This window comes from Oncorhynchus clarkii, unplaced genomic scaffold (genome assembly GCF_045791955.1).
Source record: "Oncorhynchus clarkii lewisi isolate Uvic-CL-2024 unplaced genomic scaffold, UVic_Ocla_1.0 unplaced_contig_708_pilon_pilon, whole genome shotgun sequence".
NCBI lineage: Eukaryota > Metazoa > Chordata > Actinopteri > Salmoniformes > Salmonidae > Oncorhynchus > Oncorhynchus clarkii.
In genome coordinates, this window is record NW_027258332.1 from 27,250 (window position 1) to 48,194 (window position 20,945).

The 20,945-nt window shown below is 41.7% G+C and overlaps 2 protein-coding genes across 2 annotated transcripts; both read right to left on the minus strand.

Moving 5' to 3' along the window:
* Positions 1-1,940: 1,940 nt before the first annotated feature.
* Positions 1,941-8,579, minus strand: LOC139396689 (meteorin-like protein). The gene is made up of 4 exons (XM_071143632.1): positions 8,310-8,579; positions 7,658-8,061; positions 5,398-5,457; positions 1,941-3,948 (listed from the first exon to the last, which is right to left on the minus strand). The coding sequence occupies exons 1-4, from the start codon at positions 8,399-8,401 to the stop codon at positions 3,611-3,613; spliced, it is 894 nt and encodes a 297-aa protein (XP_070999733.1). The 5' UTR covers positions 8,402-8,579; the 3' UTR covers positions 1,941-3,610.
* A 2,755-nt stretch (positions 8,580-11,334) lies between these two features.
* Positions 11,335-15,469, minus strand: LOC139396688 (chromobox homolog 8a (Pc class homolog, Drosophila)). Its single transcript, XM_071143631.1, has 5 exons — positions 15,301-15,469; positions 15,126-15,169; positions 14,683-14,748; positions 14,457-14,523; positions 11,335-13,900 (listed from the first exon to the last, which is right to left on the minus strand). The coding sequence occupies exons 1-5, from the start codon at positions 15,367-15,369 to the stop codon at positions 13,052-13,054; spliced, it is 1,095 nt and encodes a 364-aa protein (XP_070999732.1). The 5' UTR covers positions 15,370-15,469; the 3' UTR covers positions 11,335-13,051.
* Positions 15,470-20,945: the final 5,476 nt, after the last annotated feature.

The window sequence follows — 20,945 nt, forward strand, 5'->3', positions numbered from 1 at the left end:
GAGAAGATAGAAAGAGGAGATAGAAAGAGAAGAGAAAGAGAACAGAGATAGAAAGAGAAAAGAGATAGAAAGAGGAGAGAGATAGAAAGAGAACAGAGATATTAAGAGGAGATAGAAAGAGAAAAGAGATAGAAAGAGGAGAGAGATAGAAAGAGAAGATAGAAAGAGGAGATAGAAAGAGAAGAGAAAGAGAACAGAGATAGAAAGAGAAAAGAGATAGAAAGAGGAGAGAGATAGAAAGAGAACAGAGATATTAAGAGGAGATAGAAAGAGAAAGAGAACAGAGAAAGAAAGAAAGAACGAAAGAAAGAACGAAAGAAAGAAAGAGAAGGGGTTAAAAGATAGAGTTGATCTTGGTGGATAAAGTGGCCGGTCTAATGGCTTGAAATTGCCCCCTTGGATTCATGAGGCCCAGTGGTTCCTAGCTAACAGCGTCTGTGACAATGATCATTATGTCTGTCAGGGCCTTGTCACCGTGGGCCCATTGTGGGGGCCCCATTCAGCCCACTGTCATTTACACTTTCATTGGCAGCTATTTAGTCCCAATAAAACTTTCAACACAGCAATTTGTGAATCCTGCTCAGCCAAGTAGACGTGAGGAATAGGCATTAAAAGGAGTCGCTTTAAAAGTCAATGAATTGTTCCATCTTTTTAGGGGAGGGGCCTTAGATTTTTGGGGGCCGAAAAGTCCCCCTCCCACCTCTGCTCACTCTGTTTCCCAGGCTGTGATCGGGGAGCAACAGCCCCAAAAGAATAGACTGATTCAGCCTACTCATTTTCTGTCCCCCATCTTAGCCATTTGTATATCATTTTACGCTGAGTTATTCCATTAACATTAGCACTGCTTATAATTAGGCCGGTATAGGATGCAGTGGAAAGGGGCCAAAGTAGAAACTTGTTGGACAGTTGGCTCTAAACTCCCATTCCCCTATAAAACAGAGATGATGCACTGTGTTGCATATGGATGGGGGTATAACATCCCATTTAAGCCTATTCCATACCAGATATATCAAAAGACACAACAGCCGTGTGCTTTTACATGCTGGTCTTTAGGAGGGGCTCATGTCTCTGGACTTTACTGTTCATGTCTCTGTTGTAAAACACTATAGACCACAGCTAGATGAACTGGATAGACTAAATACAAATCTATATTAATCATTTGCATTCAGACGCAGGTTGTAATACTTTTAAAATTCAGATTTTTGAAAAATCTCATTATTGGTTAGAGCAACCACTCCACCTGTGAGCAGTGAAATTTTAAATGGACCGTTTTCTATCACGAGGGTTATTTGAGGCCATATTAATAATCTCCTTGAACATTAGCCATTAACTATCTATTAAGTATTTATTAACTCTTATCTAAAAAAATCCCACTGTCAACACTGCTGAGAGAAAGAGCCCAAACTATCTTCCTCTGCAGTCTAATAAAGACTCCCACATTCATCACCTCAGCTTTCTCTCTGTCCGTCTGGTCCACAGTTTGCTGAGCTAGCAAGACTGGCAATACTAATGTGATACAATATTTTATAGTGCCTTGAGTTTTGTCTCCAGCCTCTTCTGAGATGTGAGTTTAAATCCCACTGCTTCCATCTAAAGCCCAGGTCTGTTGAATGTGGCTGATGAAGGACAGAGGGTCTGAGACATATAATCAATCTTAAAGCTGAAGAAAAATGGTCTTCTTCATTCACGATCCCAGCAGCTCTGTAAAACCCCACTCTGTCTGCGTCACTCAGTCCACTGACTACCCACAATAGAGCAGGAGGGGCTGCCACGCCCAGGCTAACACTGAGGGGAGGCCTGGTGATTGGGGGCAGAGGTGAGGGGGTTTGGGGTTGACATCCCCTCATCTTTCAAACTCTCCCTCTAATGCTAAGGGTTGTCTAACACTTAATGCCAAAAGCTCAATGAGTGAAATGAAAATACATCTGTACCATATTTAACAGTATTATTTTAATAGACAATAGATACAATAGTGCAATAGATGTTTTTGTCATTTAAATGTGTTGCAGAAAATTGCAATGCAAACATTCATGATCATTATTTCCTACAGGAGGAGCTATTTTCAACAAATATTTTCCCATAATGCTCAAGAACCATAATAAAGAATGTTATGAAGAATAATATAAATCTCTTGTTCAAAAGTTTAAGTAATTGCTTGAAAGTGCATTGCAAGTCAATCAAAAAAGTACACAAGAAATCCCCACAAGCATTGCTTATATATTTTGGCAATAAATGGTAATCAAACTGAAGGTTTGCACCTACACTGTAGCATCATCCATACCCTGTAATAAAACCAAAATGATACAATCAATATGTAAATAAGCAAATCCTTGTGAATTTACAAAACACTTCATTTACATTACAATAAAATATTTCAAAACCTATTGTACAAAGGAATAAACAAGACCACATAAAACCTAACAATCAGACATTAAATTCATAGGATTTCCTGCCACAGTAGTTCAGAGGACACCTCTCACACGAGACCCTGAAGAGAGCAGCAGTTGGTGTGGGGAGAGACAAAGAGTGAAGCAGCAGTTGGTGTGGGGAGAGACAAAGAGTGAAGCAGCAGTTGGTGTGGGGAGAGACAAAGAGTGAAGCAGCAGTTGGTGTGGGGAGAGACAAAGCGTGAAGCAGCAGTTGGTGTGGGGAGAGACAAAGAGTGAAGCAGCAGTTGGTGTGGGGAGGGAGTGAAGCAGCAGTTGGTGTGGGGAGAGACAAAGAGTGAAGCAGCAGTTGGTGTGGGGAGAGACAAAGAGTGAAGCAGCAGTTGGTGTGGGGAGAGACAAAGCGTGAAGCAGCAGTTGGTGTGGGGAGAGACAAAGCATGAAGCAGCAGTTGGTGTTGTGAGAGACAAAGCGTGAAGCAGCAGTTGGTGTGGGGAGAGACAAAGCGTGAAGCAGCAGTTGGTGAAGCAGCAGTTGGTGTTGGAGAGACAAAGCGTGAAGCAGCAGTTGGTGTGGGGAGAGACAAAGCGTGAAGCAGCAGTTGGTGTTGTGAGAGACAAAGCGTGAAGCAGCAGTTGGTGTGGGGAGAGAAAGCGTGAAGCAGCAGTTGGTGTGGGGAGAGAAAGCGTGAAGCAGCAGTTGGTGTGGGGAGAGAAAGCGTGAAGCAGCAGTTGGTGTGGGGAGAGAAAGCGTGAAGCAGCAGTTGGTGTGGGGAGAGAAAGCGTGAAGCAGCAGTCAAACCATTTTTAGTCTCTGGGAGCTGTGGGCGTTGAGAAGAGAGACAGACAAAGGGCCAGGCTCTCTAAGTCTTTCCCCGCTGGGGCCGGCAGGGGCTGTGGTGGCCCCTCTAGTGCTGGCTGGATGGGTCCCCTGTGGGCCCCTGCCCTGGGCCTTGTACTCCTTGTGCTCTACAAGTGCTCCAACAGATTTGTCCCTGCTGGTGTTTGGAGCGGTATAGATTCATGAGGAGTAGAAGGGACAACATCTCTCAAACCGCTGTGGTCGTGAGGAACTCATCTCGCTCACTTGCTGCCACGGCGACATAATCTCTACCATGCCAACTGGGGTAGAAAGAAGAGACTCAATGTGTTCCATTTAATAAAATAAACCCTACATATAGGTCACAGGGCTCATGGATCGCCACTAGGAACTGGGACACACCCTCAGTCCAGCGGGAACTCACAGGGGTTCTGACGAGCCGCCCAAGCTGATTGGTAGAGGGACATGAAGTCTTTATAGCGGGGGGCACAACCCAGCCAGGCCTCCCCAAAGTGTTCTGTCCCTGTGAATAGGAACTCTCCGCCCCCAGGCTTTACGTGACACTGTAACAGTGTGTGGATGTGACCGTGCCATGAGGAACTGGAACCGGGAACCCCTATGGTGCCAGTGTGGCGCTCGAACACCCCGCTACGCTGCCGGTACACCCTCCCCTCTGAGACCTCCACCAACGATGTCTGCCGCTCAGCATTGTGGGATACGTTCCTGATGGAGCCGCGAACCACTGGAGGGGCAGAGGAGGGGACTAACATTAGTGACTGTTTTCAGTCATCCCAATCATTTATGGTTATGTTTTATTGTAATGAAAACCAATTAATATGAACAGAAAGATGAGAAATGTATCAATTAAACAGCCACCAATACAGTATGATTCAGCTGATCTAAATTGTTATGTGCATTTCAATAATGTGTTTTTTTAAAGGGCCAAGAGGGAAATTAAAAAGTTAACAGGATCTTGCTGTGTGAGTATGAGTGGAAAAAGGATTCAAATCTTCCCTCCAGAAACTTCACTCTCAGTCTCCACATCCCCCACTCACGCTCCTTCCTCTCAGTCTCCATATCCCCCACTCACTCACCCTCTCTCAGTCTCCACATCCCCCACTCACGCTCCTTCCTCTCAGTCTCCACATCCCCCACTCACTCACCCTCTCTCTGTCTCCACATCCCCCACTCACACTCCTTCCTCTCAGTCTCCACATCCCCCACTCACTCACCCTCTCTCTGTCTCCACATCCCCCACTCACGCTCCTTCCTCTCAGTCTCCACATCCCCCACTCACGCTCCTTCCTCTCAGTCTCCACATCCCCCACTCACTCACCCTCTCTCTGTCTCCACATCCCCCACTCACTCACACTCTCTCTGTCTCCACATCCCCCACTCACGCTCCTTCCTCTCAGTCTCCACATCCCCCACTCACTCTCCCTCCTCTCAGCCTCCACATCCCCCACTCACTCTCCCTCCTCTCAGTCTCCACATCCCCCACTCACTCTCCCTCCTCTCAGTCTCCACATCCCCCACTCACTCTCCCTCCTCTCAGTCTCCACGTCCCCCACTCACTCTCCCTCCTCTCAGTCTCCACATCCCCCACTCACTCTCCCTCCTCTCAATCTCCACGTCCCCCACTCACTCTACAGAAATCCCTCCATTCCCTCCTTTCACTCTCTGTGGCCATTTACACTTTCATTAGCCAGCTATTTTCTCTCATCAAAAAGTCGATGATGGCGACTTGTGAGATCAGGGCACGGGAGTCAGCCTATAAATGAAGTGGACTCAATGGCACTATTGCTTCTGCTCAGTTGCAGCCTTAAGCCAATGGGTCTCCCATTGTGCAGCCTCAGCCCTCACATCTGTCAGGCCCCTCTGCCCAGCTACAGAAGCTGTTCGCTGGGAACAGATCAGGCCCCCCCCCACCATAACACATCCACACAGACACAAAATCTCCTTTCCAACACCCACTCACTGACTCCACCCCAGGCCTTTGTAGAATAAATGAGTGGTGATACCCAGCTGATGAGGGGACAGATTGGGCTACATGGATCTATGGAGAACTAAGGAGATAGGACACAACGAGTCAAAAGCTATAGTTGTTTACCGTTTTAATAAATGTTTGATATAGGATCTAGATTTGTAAATAAGAACAATAATGAATTATTTATGTTATATTGATACATACCAAAGTCACTGCTGCAGATGGCCAGGAGGAGCTCTGTGTCATTGCAGGGACGGCAGCTAGCTGTGGGAGGAGAGAGAGAAGTTTATAGTGTTGGTCTATGCAGAGGAAAGGGACACACATCACCCTGTGGAGCACCAAAGCACATCCTTTCACTTCACTTGTCATCTCACAACTCTCTCTCTCTAATCACTCTCTCTCTCACTTCACAATCTCTCTCTCTCTCTCTCCCTCTGCCCACTCCATACTCTGCATCACCACCCATTTCTCTCTTTCTCTCATATTAACCATCATCATCTACACTTCTTATAGTGATCATCTTACTGGACACTATCACCCTACTGTGAGGGTCCACTTTCAACACTTCAGACCACAACTAACACCCTACTGTGAGGGTGCACTTTCAACACTTCAGACCACACCCAACGCCCTACTGTGAGGGTCCACTTTCAACACTTCAGACCACACCCAACACCCTACTGTGAGGGTGCACTTTCAACACTTCAGACCACAACTAACACCCTACTGTGAGGGTCCACTTTCAACACTTCAGCCCACACCCATCACCCTACTGTGGCGGCTGGGCTTGAGATAACTGATTGATGGATGAGGATTACAGACACCTTGCCACTCCATTGACACACACATACCAGCAGCTCCATCCCTCCATTCATCCATCCCTCCTCAGTTCATCCAGACAACAAGCCAAGGGGTCAGATGGAGGAATGTCTGGCATGCGTCTCTACTCCATTCACATCTCCTCCACCATACTAGCACTACCCACACAGATCAAAAGCCTTGATGAGTCTCAACCTCCATGTTGGACTTCTATTGTTTAGCGGTCTAATTGAATGACCCAGACTGGTGACCCCAATCACTAGTATCCTCCACTGAACTCCTCCACTCTGTCAATATTGGGAGAGAAGGACTCAGACAGACAGACATCACCAGGACAGGAGAATGACATCACCCCATTGAGACAGGCCCACACAGAGATGAGGCATCTGTAGAATCCAACAAGTATTTACTGTCTCCATTGAGATACCCGGGGGCCAATGGCCCTCTGCCACCCTGGCCCCTGCTCCCTAGCTTTGTCCCTCCGGTGGAAATGAGACCACCAGACAAAACAACAGACCGGTCAGCAGCTGCTTCCTAGACCAGGCAAGATTGGATTTGGTTTTTAATTGGATAATTGACTGATTTCTTTGGGCCCCAAACTGTCCCTCAGTCTCCCCAGCACACCCCTCCACCCACACAGTGAATGGGCCCACCTCTTGTGCCGTGTGCTGTGATGCTAGGAGTTTATTGTCTTCTATGATTAAGTTAGAATGTATCAGTGTTTAATTATTCATGCACTTGCTTGGAAATGGTTAAATGATGGTCAAGAAGATGAGTCTAAAGTAAAAACATTTAAAAACAACTGAAGGCATGATGATTTGCATTAAGGATACTTGTTGATCACTTTCATTCTTCACTGCAATGTTATTTTTTGACACCAATGCAACTGACAAAACATACATTATTTTTATTATATCAATAAATGATTAGGTCTATTTACAATTGGGATTGCAACTTCAACAAAAGTGTCAAATGAACATCTTATGACCATGTCATACAAATAGAGAATTCGTATCGTCGCCAAATGTCAGTGGTGCAAAGTTCTTAAATTCGAATAATTTAACGTAGCCTACTACTTAGGTCGTTTTTTGTGGTATCTGTACTTCACTTTATATTTTTGACAACTTTTAGTTTTACTTCACTACATTCCTAAATAAAATAATGTACTTTTTACTCCATACATTTTCCCTGACACCCAAAAGTATACGTTACATTTTGAATGGTTAGCAGGACAGTAAAATGGTCCAATTGACGCACTTATCAAGAGAACATCCCTGTTCATCCCTACTGCCTCTGATCTGGCAAACTAACTAAACACAAATGCTTCGTTTGTAAATTATGTCTGCGTGTTAGTGTGCTCCTGGCTATCGATAAATAAGCTTGTGCCGTCTGGTTTGCTTAACATAAGCCATTCTTTATTATTTATACTTTTACTTTACTTTTTATGCTTAAGTATAGTTTTGCAATAACATTTACTTTTGATATTTAAGTACATTTAAAGCCAAATACTTTTAGACTTTTACTCAAGTAGTATTTTACTGGGTGACTTCCTCTTTTACTTAAGTAATGTTATATTAAGGAATTTACCTTTACCTTTACTCAACTATGACATTTGGTAATTTTTTCACAACTGTCAAATACTCACCCTGCAACACACTTTGGCCGAGGTTGTTCGCAGTGGTCCGATTGCCCAGCAACTCATATCTGAAGCCTACTGCGCGTTGGCTGATATCCCTCTGCGGGTTCGCCAGGAGGAAGATGGCTGGCTTCTGAGGTCCGTCCGCCGGGAAACAGAACACCTGCTCCGGCCGCCCTCCATCCGTCATCAACAGGTCAAGTTCCCCAGCCCGCTCGATGTAGACGCTGGCACCGTTGAAGCTGCGGAACGGTTTGATGCAGACCGTTGTGTGTCGCGCAGAGGACAGGTTGGGTTCCAGGACGACCCGAAGCGCCTGGCCCGGGTAGACCCACTCCACCGAACCCTCTGTGCAACGCAGCCGCACCTGCTGCACAGTCCGCGAGTTAGCCTCAGCCTCACGCGCCAAACCACTGCAATCCATGAACAAGGAGAATGGTTCAAATGGGCACACTCACTCAGAAAACAACGCAGGTCAGAAAAGAATATACGACGAGAGATTAGCCTATACTCACAGAGAATATGTATATTATCTATATTATCTAAACAGATAATAACCATAAATATTTAGACAACAAAGTTTTTAGAACGGCAAACGCCATCTCAAAGTCAATTACCAGTTTGGAATTCTGGCTACTAAAAAAAAAGCATAATCCCTCACCTTCCACTCCAGTTGCATAGGTCTGCCGCGCAGGGAGACAAACAGCAGAGGAACAGTACATACATGAAAATCAGCCTTAGAGTTGGCGACATTGCAACCACCAAATATAGGAATAAAAATAGAATCCAAAATCAACTTGGTGAGAAAACATCACCAATGTTCCGCTCCAATCCTTCTGCTAGCTCACTGAGATGCTCTCTTAGCAACATCTGTGGACGCCTGTGACTGACGCTGCGGCTGCGTTGTATGATTAGCCATGTGCACCCTAGCCCCCTGACAGCGTTGGTAGAAAATGGATGTCCTCGCTATTGTATGTGTGTATGTGTGAGGATGATGAAGGTTGATACAACCGGGAATGGATTTCGTCATCATTACCGTTGGACCACAATGGAAATAAGCTAATAAGCTTAATTGTGTTATCCTTGATGATTTTCTTACATTGTATGTGGAGGCGTCACTGGCTGGAGCGCCCTTCTGTATGTATTTTACAACTTAAATTCAATCAATCAATCAATGGCGTAATTACCAAGCCCAAAGATTTGTACATCGAAACCGTTTCAAAGGCGGTCATTTTTATTTGTCGTGACATCATTTAATGATAGAAGTTGTGTAAAATGGAAAAAAAATAACATGTAGGCTATTTGTGGCAAATTGTAGGTATATGCTATCAATCGGAATAGCCTGTGGGTCCAATAATCGAAAAAGGTTGACCAAAACGTAATTACATTTATAAAATCGCATAATTTAGGCCTACATTCCCACACGATTTAATACGCGTTCAATCTCTTTTAGCTTTTGTTTTAGGTTAGTTCAGTGAAAAGACGATCCGCAGTACAGGCTCCAGCCATCTGTTACCTTCAAGTGCACTGCGTGACTCACAACTTTTCCACACCTGGATAATTGGAGCCTTCGTGAAACTTTGGGAAATAAATGCCGACAAATGCCAATTACTTCTTATTTAGAAGCCTTTTATTTATGTAGGCTAGTATTGATACGTATTTTCCGAACACTTTATATTTGCACATTCAACCCCTAAACATTGGCCTATAAAAGTAAATAACTCATAAAATAAATGAACAAAATAATACGATGTTGTTTGTATATATATGCAGATAATTGAAATCGCATTTTGTAATGATAGGCTTGGTTCTATAAAAACGAATGGTAGGCCTAACGGCCACAGATAGTATAGTTTGGGTGGTGAGTGGGGGTGAAGGAGATGGGGAGGGCGAATAACGGTAATGATGACGAAATCCATCCAACTAGGAACAGGAACAGGAACAGGCCAAGAACTGAAAAATGTATAAAGTATTTTTGATACTTGGGCTCGATCTAGTGGCCGTGTACATGTAATGCACATCTGGAAAATGCAGGTCATGCGCGTCTCGGTTTAACGTTAATGAGGGTTAAAACCCTGTGAACAAAATAGCAATCCTTCTGGGCCCAAGCAACAAAAGGTGCAAGTCAAGACCATGGCGACATCTTGCGGGGTTTTCCAGCAACCACATGTGTATAATACTGTTGGTTGTTCACAGGACTTAGTTGGCCCCCTCCGGTGGTGCGAGATCAAAGGCTTATGCGTTTTGATGGGAATGTGGTTTGGTAAATTGCACTCATATGGAGAATTTAGGCAGATGTTTTCTCAGCTGCGGGGAAAGTCCTCTGCTAGGGTATAGGCTTACGAAAAGGATATGTCCTTTCCTCAACCAGGTGGAAATGTAACAGACATAGGCCTACTGTGTAGTAATAACATAGAGCTAAAATTGCAAAGAGCTAAAATAGGGCCCCTTTCATTAATTTTAAACATTAATAATGTATGTATTTCTTAACATACACTATTTTAATTTAGTCTATAAAAAGTATTCCGAACTATACCCAGGAATAGCTATTATTTTCAGTCGTCTATCAGAATTCAGCTGTAAGGGAAAGCCTTGTAACTGTCAATGGCAGTTGAGTGGCTCGCGCTGTTGTCACAGCCAGGTTCATTTTCACACGCGCTCTCAGGTTGGTCTGTTTGAGTCACGTGTTCGGAGGCCAGAGCCCAGTTCCCTGGGGAGAGCAACATGAATGGACACTTTGTTATGCTACGAAAAGAGAGAGAATAACCCTCTAGTCCGAGTGGCATTCAGCTCCCAGACTGACTGAATTCTAGGCTAGTGGTTCAGTGTCCCATAGGGGCAGACTAGCCATCTGGCATTTCGGGCAAATGCCAGAAGGGCTGGTCCATTTTTTGCCTGCATAACTTGTTTTTTTCTTCGCAAAAGTATCATTATCTGGCTAATAATGGGGACCTCAAGCAATAAAATGGGCTCGTTTGGGGTCCTCAATTAAAATAATGGGCCAGAGTGTTAGAAATGCCAGAGATGATTGAAGGTCACAGTCAGCCTCTAGCTCAGCTCCAGCACTGTAATATTTCTGTCTCCCTGCAGGCATGTCATTTACATTTTGTTACATCATCTGTCCATAAGACGCATTATGCTAATTGGCCAAAGTAATATTTTTCTTTAATGTGGTATTATAACTCCTATTGAATAATATATATTAAAATCGTGAATGATAAAATAAAAAGCTCATAGGCTTATGGCAACAGAGTTGAGTCTGTGACACTCCACCCGGGTCTTGAGGGTTACTGCCGTACCTGCAAGGGCAAGCACCCCATCCCATATCGACCACATCATATGAAAATAGTCAAATATGCCACACAGACGTCCCATCATCACACACATCCAGCAGCATCCGCGTTTCATCTGCACCTTTTGAACGATCATGGCCCTCCTGCCCAGGACCAACCAATGGCTGGCTAAAACGGTCCCCGACGGCAACCACCTGCAATGAGACTCCCGTGCCCTCTGGTCCCTGTATTGTAATATAGCTTACCCCACTGCCGTGCGTCTGGCACCGTCTATACATTGCTTGTCGCAAAATACATATGCTTAGGCCTAAAACAATTAGGAGACATAACGTTGCACATGCACATGGGTTGGCCTATAGTCCCAGGCGTGCGAGAGAAATTGATTGCAGTACATATTAATATTTAACCTTTATTTAACTAGGCAAGTCATATAGCTCAGTTTATAAAAGGAGGTGTGGGTCATCAGGGTGTGTGATGAGTCATATTTCGTACTTTCCAAAAGATAGAAAAGTCAACTGTTAGGCTGACATGAATGTAAAAACCTGTATTATATTAGGCTATAGATAACTAAGCAAATCTACAATGCAGAAGCCATTCGATATTGGCATTATCAAAAGTAGGAATACTTCTAAGATGCAGTTGGACATTATATTTTGTATTGTTTTTAATGAGCGTTCGACTCATTTAATTAAAAGGTTGTGGTCAAATTCAAGATCCAAAAGATGAAGCAGTCTGTGGCCCCATGTGTGCCATTTCTTTCGGCAGTCTGTCAATAGACCTAAGAATAATAAGTCAAGTGATAAAATATTGACTACATACATGCACGTCCTTGTCTGCTAATCAAGACCCCATGCAAATATCCATCTAGATTGTGAACAAATAATTAGAAAGGACAAAATTGGTCTAACGAGCAATAGATCATCAAAACTCATTAGCTCGCACCATGACCAATGCTTCAGAGCTAAACGGTAATTAATTGTTACCTACCCTAACTGAAGTAAACCTACCATTTAGACACTGTCAAAAAGTTCAACTCTGACCACTTAAACACCGAATTTTCAACTAATTGTTTGATTGAAGAAACACCAAACCTCAGTTAATCGTTGTCCCATTTAATTATCATGTTCGAAGGTTTCTTCAAGCAAACAATTAGTCGTGTCATGAAAATCCACTGACGGGTTATTTTGAATATTGCGCAAAACAATTCCCAAATGGCTATTTGAATAAACCAACAAAATTAATTTTTACAAATGATTACCTCAAATCCCAATACAAATTAACTCAGCATCGGAAACTGATGTGTTTTGCTCGTGCATTTTTCTAAAGCAGTTCAGTGGAAGTCATAACTAAAATATCGCCAGTCCCAGTCCCAGCTGTGCTGAACTGATTTGACACACATCAGGGAGTCCAGGGAACAATTCAACCGCCGAGCTCCAACTGCACTGGCTGCTGCACCGGAGCACAGAGTTGTGTATAAGGGTAATTATAGGTCAAGGTCGTCCATTGAACCTTACCTGACATACATTTTCACACGAATATTCTCGATTTATTGCATAGAATATGCTATGGATAATGGAAGGTATTTTCCAAATATTTTTAAACATTAGGCCTACTTTACACTAGGTAGGTAGGTCTACATGCATGTCTATCCTTGCAATTATGTTAATACAAAATGTGAAAATATTTTTTAAATATATTTTTTAAATGTGTACAGAAAATGGTATGAAACATTAGGGAAAGTCCTTATTGCTATATTAAATAACAGCTATTACATACCTCTATAGCCTACCACATTTAAACCAGGCTGAATTGAAAGCCCCATTAGAAGGTGAGAAAATGTAAGGCTCTTAATTAATGTATTTAAAAGTTTAAATTAAAATATGAAATAGTTATCCAAAAAATTATATTCAAATAAACTATATAGACATGTTTAATTTTGTCATTATTACATTAAATACTTTGACATAATACATATTAAACATACAACTCTGGATATAGTTAGGCCTATAGAAAATGTATCTCAAATGATCATGATTAAGCTATTACTAACTTCTTACAAATAGCTGTTGCATTGTTAGTCATGTTATGTGAAGCAGATACTGACTTCATTTCATCTATTATCTTTGAAAAAACCTTTGTCTGTGCTGCTCTCTTTGATGGTGACTGTCAAAAAGTTTGTTGTCACATCGGTTACCACCACATTCTCAACATTATCCAGACAAGGCCTCCAAGACACTGCTGACTGCTCTCCAGAACTCCTCGATGCAGGTGATTTGGCGACAACAATGGGCCTAGACTGTTGCATGGATGAAGAAGAGTCACTGGCTCTGTAGAAATGGTTATTGGACACATGCTTCAGTTTGGGGTGTGGGACAGACATGCCCCCAGGGCATTCTAAAGTCCTGCGGCTCTGTTGATCGAGTCTAGCCTTATGGAGGAGTCTACCGTCATGGCTATGGGTGCTTTGAGCTTTGTTTGATTTTGGCACAATGCTCGTTCCCTCTTGAAACCTGCGTGTCAACTGGATGACACTTCTCTTAGATGTTTCGCCTTCATGATGACAATGTCTGGACATTTTAGACAGACCGTATGGGATCTGCTGCTCCTCTAACCGACTCCTCTTCGCGGGCTCCTCTGTTGGACAGCTGTCTGGCTCCATGTTGAATCGTAAACGCAACTTGGGTTTAGGTCCCCTTTTTTTAGGGATGTTGACAAATTCCTCAGCCATGAATGGGTGCGGAGGCGCCGGTCGCGGCCTTCTCTCAGTCTCTGGCAGTCTGGCCCTCACGCTCTCTCCTCGGTTGACCGTGCTAGGGGGAAAGATTGTGGGCACGACAGCCCGTAGTCCTTCTCGAGCTCTCGGTGTAATCATAGGCATCGGAACAGGGTATGAAACACGAATCCCCCTTGGCATTTCTCTTCTGCATTCATAAGTCTTTGCTGTGGCTTTCGCCTTTGCCTGTATAAAGGTGGTCAAGTTAGATAAGTATGGGGGTTCATAAACATGTACTTGGAAGGCTAAATCCTGTTATTAATAAGCTGTATCATTGCAGATATTTTCCAACAATGAAATAGGCCTATAGCCTATTTGACATTGTTCATCCACATGCCATTTCCCTACACCAAAATCCTTATTACAATGATGCCAATTTGGTTGGTAATGACAATGTTTAAACAAAAAGTAAGCCCCATGCATTCACTCTTTTGCGATACATTTATTTCCCACTGTAACTTGGAAACGTGTGTTACTTTATTCAACTTGGAGCTTGAACAATAACATCAAAACGGAAATTAAAGCAGAGGTAAAAAATTACAAATTAAAGAGCAAGATAACAGACAATGTTGCACTTTCATCTATTTATTAGCTGAATATCAGACATTTTGTAGTCTAACATTCTATCAGACCACAAGACTCATGATTCAATTGTCGGAAAACATAGTTGATGAGTAAGAAAATAAATATGACTGAAACATGGACTAACTAACTCATGACAGTCACTGTTAAATTCCCCCACCTTCAGCAGAAATGTCTCCGGCTTCGGTCCCCTCTTCTTAGGCCCAAATAACTCCCTTTCACGCTCCCTGTGAAATAAATACATACACATTTCGTATGAAACGTAACTCGCTCGAAATAATTGAGTCATATTTGAGTTGTTAAATGCGTGTCGTCTGTTGGGGATAGCCCAAGATGACATATTCGCACTCTGCCAGAAGAGGCCTGCTGTGCTGTCAAAACCTTACCTTTCTTCGAACGCAGCGAAGAGGCGCGCATCTAGAATGTTTTCCTCCGGTTCCCAGGTGCTATATCTATCCAAAAGAACGATACGGTAGCGTAAGAAGAGTATCACATTTGTGGCGAAAGCGTTCACCAAATGAAACAATATCGGCTGAGAATCTCGTTGCTTTCATTATGGCATTGCCTTTGCGGACAGCGACGTATGTGGAGGTAGCAATCTGCTAATGTTAGCAACACTCTTGTCGTGTGTTTGTGCGTTAAAATAGCCTAAGCAAAGTACGCGAATGTTACCAAAACCATGCCCTTTACGCAATCAACAAGCCTCGGTTACATGGCCTTAACATGTCATGAGCACACGTTGGTGCACATAAAAACAAGCATTCGAGAGATAACACGACAGGCTGGAAGCTCCGCTGTCAGCTTCCAAACCAGAGTGTAGCCTACTCACTTTTTAGACCAGCCCTTCCATTTCACAAGGTATTCCATTCGACCCTGCAATATAACAACAAATAGGGAGAGAATTAGGCCTACTTATTGTCGATAGAATGTCATGGCGCAGAAACACACGATTAGCATACATTATTGTTAGAAACGCGAATGTGTAACGAAAATAAACTGCGTACTCTTCTTATGCGTTGTTTGATGATGGACTCGGCAGCGAAGACACGCTCTCCAACAGCCGATAGCTCCATGTTTACTTCAACCTCGTTTATAAGCTATTTCTTTTTCTATATACTGCCCTCGCTGTTTAATTCCACACATCCCATAATACGCTCAGTGAGGAAGACGTCATCACGTTTTATATGGGTTGCCAAGCACCGCAGTCGGTGGGACCGTATCTGGTAGAGCGCATTGGCTCAGCTGTTGCTACGTGCTCTGGGTTGCTAAGTGAAGGGGAGGAGTTAATTCCTATTAAGTCTAAGGAAATGACGCTGATTTGGTGGTTGTCTGGTTTGTGCGCAGGAATGTCTTTGGCATAAGCGAATAAATAACCGTCTGACTATGGCACACCAAAGTATTATCCATTTGAAAATAATTTGTTAATTTAAATTCATTGTATAGTCTACCTAACCTCTTACCTTGCATTGTGACTATTTCCTTGAACAGATCTTTAAATAGCCAGTCATCGGCATTTAGAAATATAAAAAAGAGCATTAATTTAATTGATATGAAAATATCAAAGTGAGAATCAATAAGAACATGACCTTGAGGCTCGATTGTATTTCCACCGAATCTAACTGATAAGCTAGTTGCCAGGAATCCCATGCACCAATCTAAATACAAATGCATATGATAGCTATGTGTAGCCTAGAGATGGGAAAGTATGTTATTTTATAATCTTGCGCTATTGTTCATTAATGTCCAACTACGTGAGGCTAAACTCTATAAAGGTCCATTAAAATTGACCTTTCAAGTTGTATCATTTTCATGAAGATATTGTTTGTTTTTCATAGGTAATTTACTTTATTGTGGGGTGCTGAATCTCTGGTCTCTTTGGTCTTCCGATAGTTTTTAAAAAACTAATTCAGTTGAAGATTTATGAATTGATGAAAACAATTAAAAGTCAAATTAAGAAGAGTTGAATTTGAAGTTTTACTGTCTGAAGATGAATAGGTAAACACAACTGAAAACGATCAAATATTTCAAACACAACTAAGCCATAGAAATGTGAACATATGATAACATAGCCATAACGCGAATAAACAGGTCTTTGGAAAAAAGAATGACATGAGAATGACATATAACATAATCTAGCACAAGGTAATAACAATAATGATTTGTATACTTACTAATAATAATGATAACAATATTAATACATTGCTAAATAACCAAATTACTTCAAATAAATTATGTTGGTTTGTTAAAAATGTATACCAGTTTTTGTATTTACTATAACGAATGTTATTGTTTATTATTATTATTATCAAGACGCTATGGTTGCTTTAATTGCCTCATGAACTTATACATGTTTTAATAATTAGGCTTACTTACAAAAGTTTTTAGGCTTTGTGTTTTTCATAACGATTTTTTTTTATAAGGAATTTTTATACATGAGCAAAGAATAATATGATTTACGCCTCCTATAATAAAGAGATAACTCTGAGATCTGAAACATATCCTACAGAAACCCACATTCATTTGAAACCTATAGTATTTGACCAAATGTGGATATCAGTCCTCGTTAGGTAACTTATTAAACAAATTAATAAAAATATAAACCCCTTGAGTTCTGTCCCTTGATCCATGCAAACTACAACCTTTCTTTAGTGAAAAATAAAGAGTAATGAAGGCAGGGCTATGAATTACATAAAGATCAAACTGCGAAAACCCATGTTTGTTATCTTCTGAATGTATTTAAGAGTAGGCCTTTAGAGTACAGTGTTATACAAGTCCAAATCAAAGGTTAAACTTTTTCAGAAAAGGAAATTGGGAAAAATCAAGTAATCAACTGTAGCCTGCATTTTTTTGTACACAACTACGTTGTACAAGTAAGAGAATAATCTATAGAAAATGGGCATAGTTACCAGAAGGAATCATACGAGTTATGAAAATATAATGAGACAACGAGATATGTATTAATTTGATTTAGATAGAGAGAGGTAGAGAGAGAGAGAGGGAGAGGGGAGAGGGAGAAGGAGAGAGAGAACGCGAGAGAGACTTACATATCATACTAAACATTACATTATAGCTATTTTACAACTTTGTATGATAACGAAATTATGGAGCGTTTCTGTCAACAATGTGATTTGATATATGACTAAATTACTCAGGCGTTTCCACAATATCAAAAGAAACAGGGAAAGCCTGCTGTTACACAATTACAGTCTATTACTGAATAGCATACAAAGCATGGCTAGTGTGCACAATGTGTGATAATATAGTGTTTATAACGCCTTAGCGGTTCATCAAACCGACAATATGCTTCGGGTTTGGAAAGAAAACGCTCGTTCGTTTGGTGGAATGGCTCTAGAGCCTATGCGAAGGGGAGAGCAGAATGTACATCGGATTTGTTCCGTATTTGACCTTCAGATGCCAGATTATTTCGCCCTACACTGTTACCCAACAACACATGTTCAATATAACACGTAGATATGGCCACTGTAGCCTTATTACGGACGAGGAGACAAAGAACAGCGGACAAAAGATGCATGGGATGCATTGGAAATCATATGCCACCACCATTTTGATACGCTCAAACCATGATACCGACATTTCAGCACAATGTGGGTATTAAAACGACTACATTTTAAGGGAACGCGTTAAGCCTAGGTAACACCTAACTGCAGGACTCCATATTTTGTGGTCTCGATGATTGGTCTCAGCTTTACTGCAGTGCAGCAATGGCGACAGCCATACATGGATACTCAGTGCGAGTTGGTAAAATATTATTGGCTCGCTCGTTTCTGGGCAACCGCGGTTACTCAGCTCACTACTCGCAAGTGCTGATCGCTGTCCTACTTTCATGGAGGACATTATCTGTTGTGCAAAACGCGTAGCCTGAGTAAGAGGAAAACCACAGACACACATCAAATACATGTATGTTTTCAGCTCGAGAAGAAGAACCACAGCCTCGAAGCAAACTGAATTTACAGTGCCTCTCTCTCTCTCTCTCGTGTTTATTCAACAACGATGCTGCAAATAAATCTTGGCGGATTATATTAGTGTTTGGCAATGATTTAACACAACATAAATGTAATCTTCACAAATTAATTGACTTATTTGTGAATCCTTTATAATTAGACTGGCATATAGGCGTATGCTACTGGCCCCCATCAGAAGTGTTTAAAAAATCTCATAAAAAATACACAAAACAGTCATTCGAATTGATTGGTGTTATTAGTTGTTGTTTGCCCTAGGCTTCATGGCAAATACGCCTTGCAGTAGGCTACGTCTGTAAATGTAAGATGATACAGCAATGGCTGGCTGCACTGGAAGGTTGTGGTGTGGTGATAAAGGGGGAATGTGAAACATCGCACTTGTTCTATTTATATGCTCCAACGTGTACAACGAGGTTTCTGTTTGACTACAGAAAGCTGAGTCATCTCAGAGTCATGCGACCTCTTATGCGATCTTGAGGTTGGCTATTTCTTTAATGTCCTTCACTTGTAAAGATAGTCCTGTGTGTGTTTTCTTGTTCCAGTTCAATGGCCCGTCTTGTAGCCTAATTATATATTCGTCAAATTCGACCGCCAAGTGGCCTCGCTTTATATGACTGTGTGTATGGGGCAAAATTGGGCTACCTTGAATCATAAATGGTTATTCGGCTCTCCCAAATATAGAACCCCTTTAAGTTACAGAACAATTTCACCAAAAGGGTTCTTAAAGTATTCATTGCGGGTTAATTTGTTGGGTGAACGGGGTCTACCTGGAACCAAAAAGTGTTCTGCCTGGAACTACATTAGGTTATCCTTTAGACAGCAGAATAACAATTTATGGGCCAATTTTTACAAGAGTATGTCCAACTCCAGATATATTTAAACCTATTTTCCGATATGTATTATGTGCACCTTTGGCTATTTGCTATCCACACCTAACACCTTGATTGAAAATAGACTTGTTGATGCATTTCGATGAAGCATTTCTGTTGTTTACTATCCAAGTGCATATGTCCAAAACTAAGGTTGTACGTTCCCCTTACTAGTGATTCTGTCTTTCGTTAAGATCAAATACAATTTCTCGAAATGTGCCTACGTCAACGTTGCATTTGCCTATGTTACACTGTGTAATAAACTAAAATGGCGTGCTTCTTCGGTCAGTAAGCAAATTCAGAATGTGATTATGTATTGAAACTGACATGGAACGCCCATTGCACAACTCAAATCTGTAGTTTATTAGGCTACACCTCCAACTCTCAGCGCGTTATGCCGAGCGACCATTTCATACACCGCAAAGCCCCTGCGAACATTCGATCCGCTGCTTGAAGCGGGTATAGACGAGAGAAAATGGCTGTCTCATTTTAAGCAAGTCACACACGCTGTGTATGAATAATGGAACCTTTGACTATAGGGCCAAGATATTATCCTATTATGACTTATTATGACTTATTAACGTAGATGCAATATAGCTATCCTCTAACCCTTGCGTCTACAACGGATTCCAGAGCAAATCAAATGGAGACTGATACAAGCTGGCTATGTGCCGAATTGTTTAATGATAAACATTAGTTAAGTTACTTCAGCTGTAAACATCTAAACATTTAACGCTGAAAACGGAAAACAAACACATAGGCTACTTGGGGGACAGTTGGAAAGTAGATGCCTCAACAAACGAAATGTAGCCTTCATTCACCTATCGATAAAGTCATCATTCCTGAAATGCATGATGAAGCCACGCAAACCAATTAATTGAAACTTTTCTATATGGTTCACCAAACAAAGAACCGCCATTCTAGGTAAAATACACCCATTCTTTATTGCTCTTAGCCTAATGATATCCGATTAAGAACCATTGACGATTGTAAAATTATATAGGCTATATTAACACGATTATAATACAGTTATACACTTTAACCTACAAAATAAAATGTCTAAAATATGTGGCCATGAACATGGACAGTGCAAACTTGAGAGCTTTGAATTCTTAAAGTTGTGATTAAGCCCAAAGTGATTAAGCCCAAAGTGAGATTTCAAACTTGCAACAAATGCATAGGGAAAGGGATGTCAGTGAGCCGATATATGACACCGATATAGTCTACCTGATCAGACTCAAATCTATGGCGAAACGGTTTTCCATTCTATGGACAATTTCAACATTTATTGGCATGATATAGCCCAGAGAGCAATTCAGAGGTACGGTGCTGCGCTTCTAGAAATGTGCATGACTTGTCAAAAACTCCGCTTGGTTTTGTGTATGAGAGGTATCTGCAAAAATATGAAATAACATTTGATAAGCTACAAAAAAGTTTAATGTGTAATTTGACTTTTGTGCATGGATCAAATAAAGGAAATTCAATTTAGAAGCGAACGCATTCCAAAAGAGAATTGCTGAAATTATTTTATTTGTCCCTGCTTTTAGGATTAATAGAACCAGCTATTTCCCGAAAAATGCTTTCAAATAAGGACATCACCGGACACTCCCCATGTGCGTGCATCGCCAATTTACATTTAATACAGGAGCAACATTTACTGCCTTGCAGGGCACATCGACAGATTGTTTCACCTAGTTGGCTCTAGGATTAGAACCAACAACCTTTCAATTACTGGCCCAACACTCTTAACCGCTAGGCTACCAGCCGATTAAAACCTTTCTCAAAATGTGTTAAATTGGC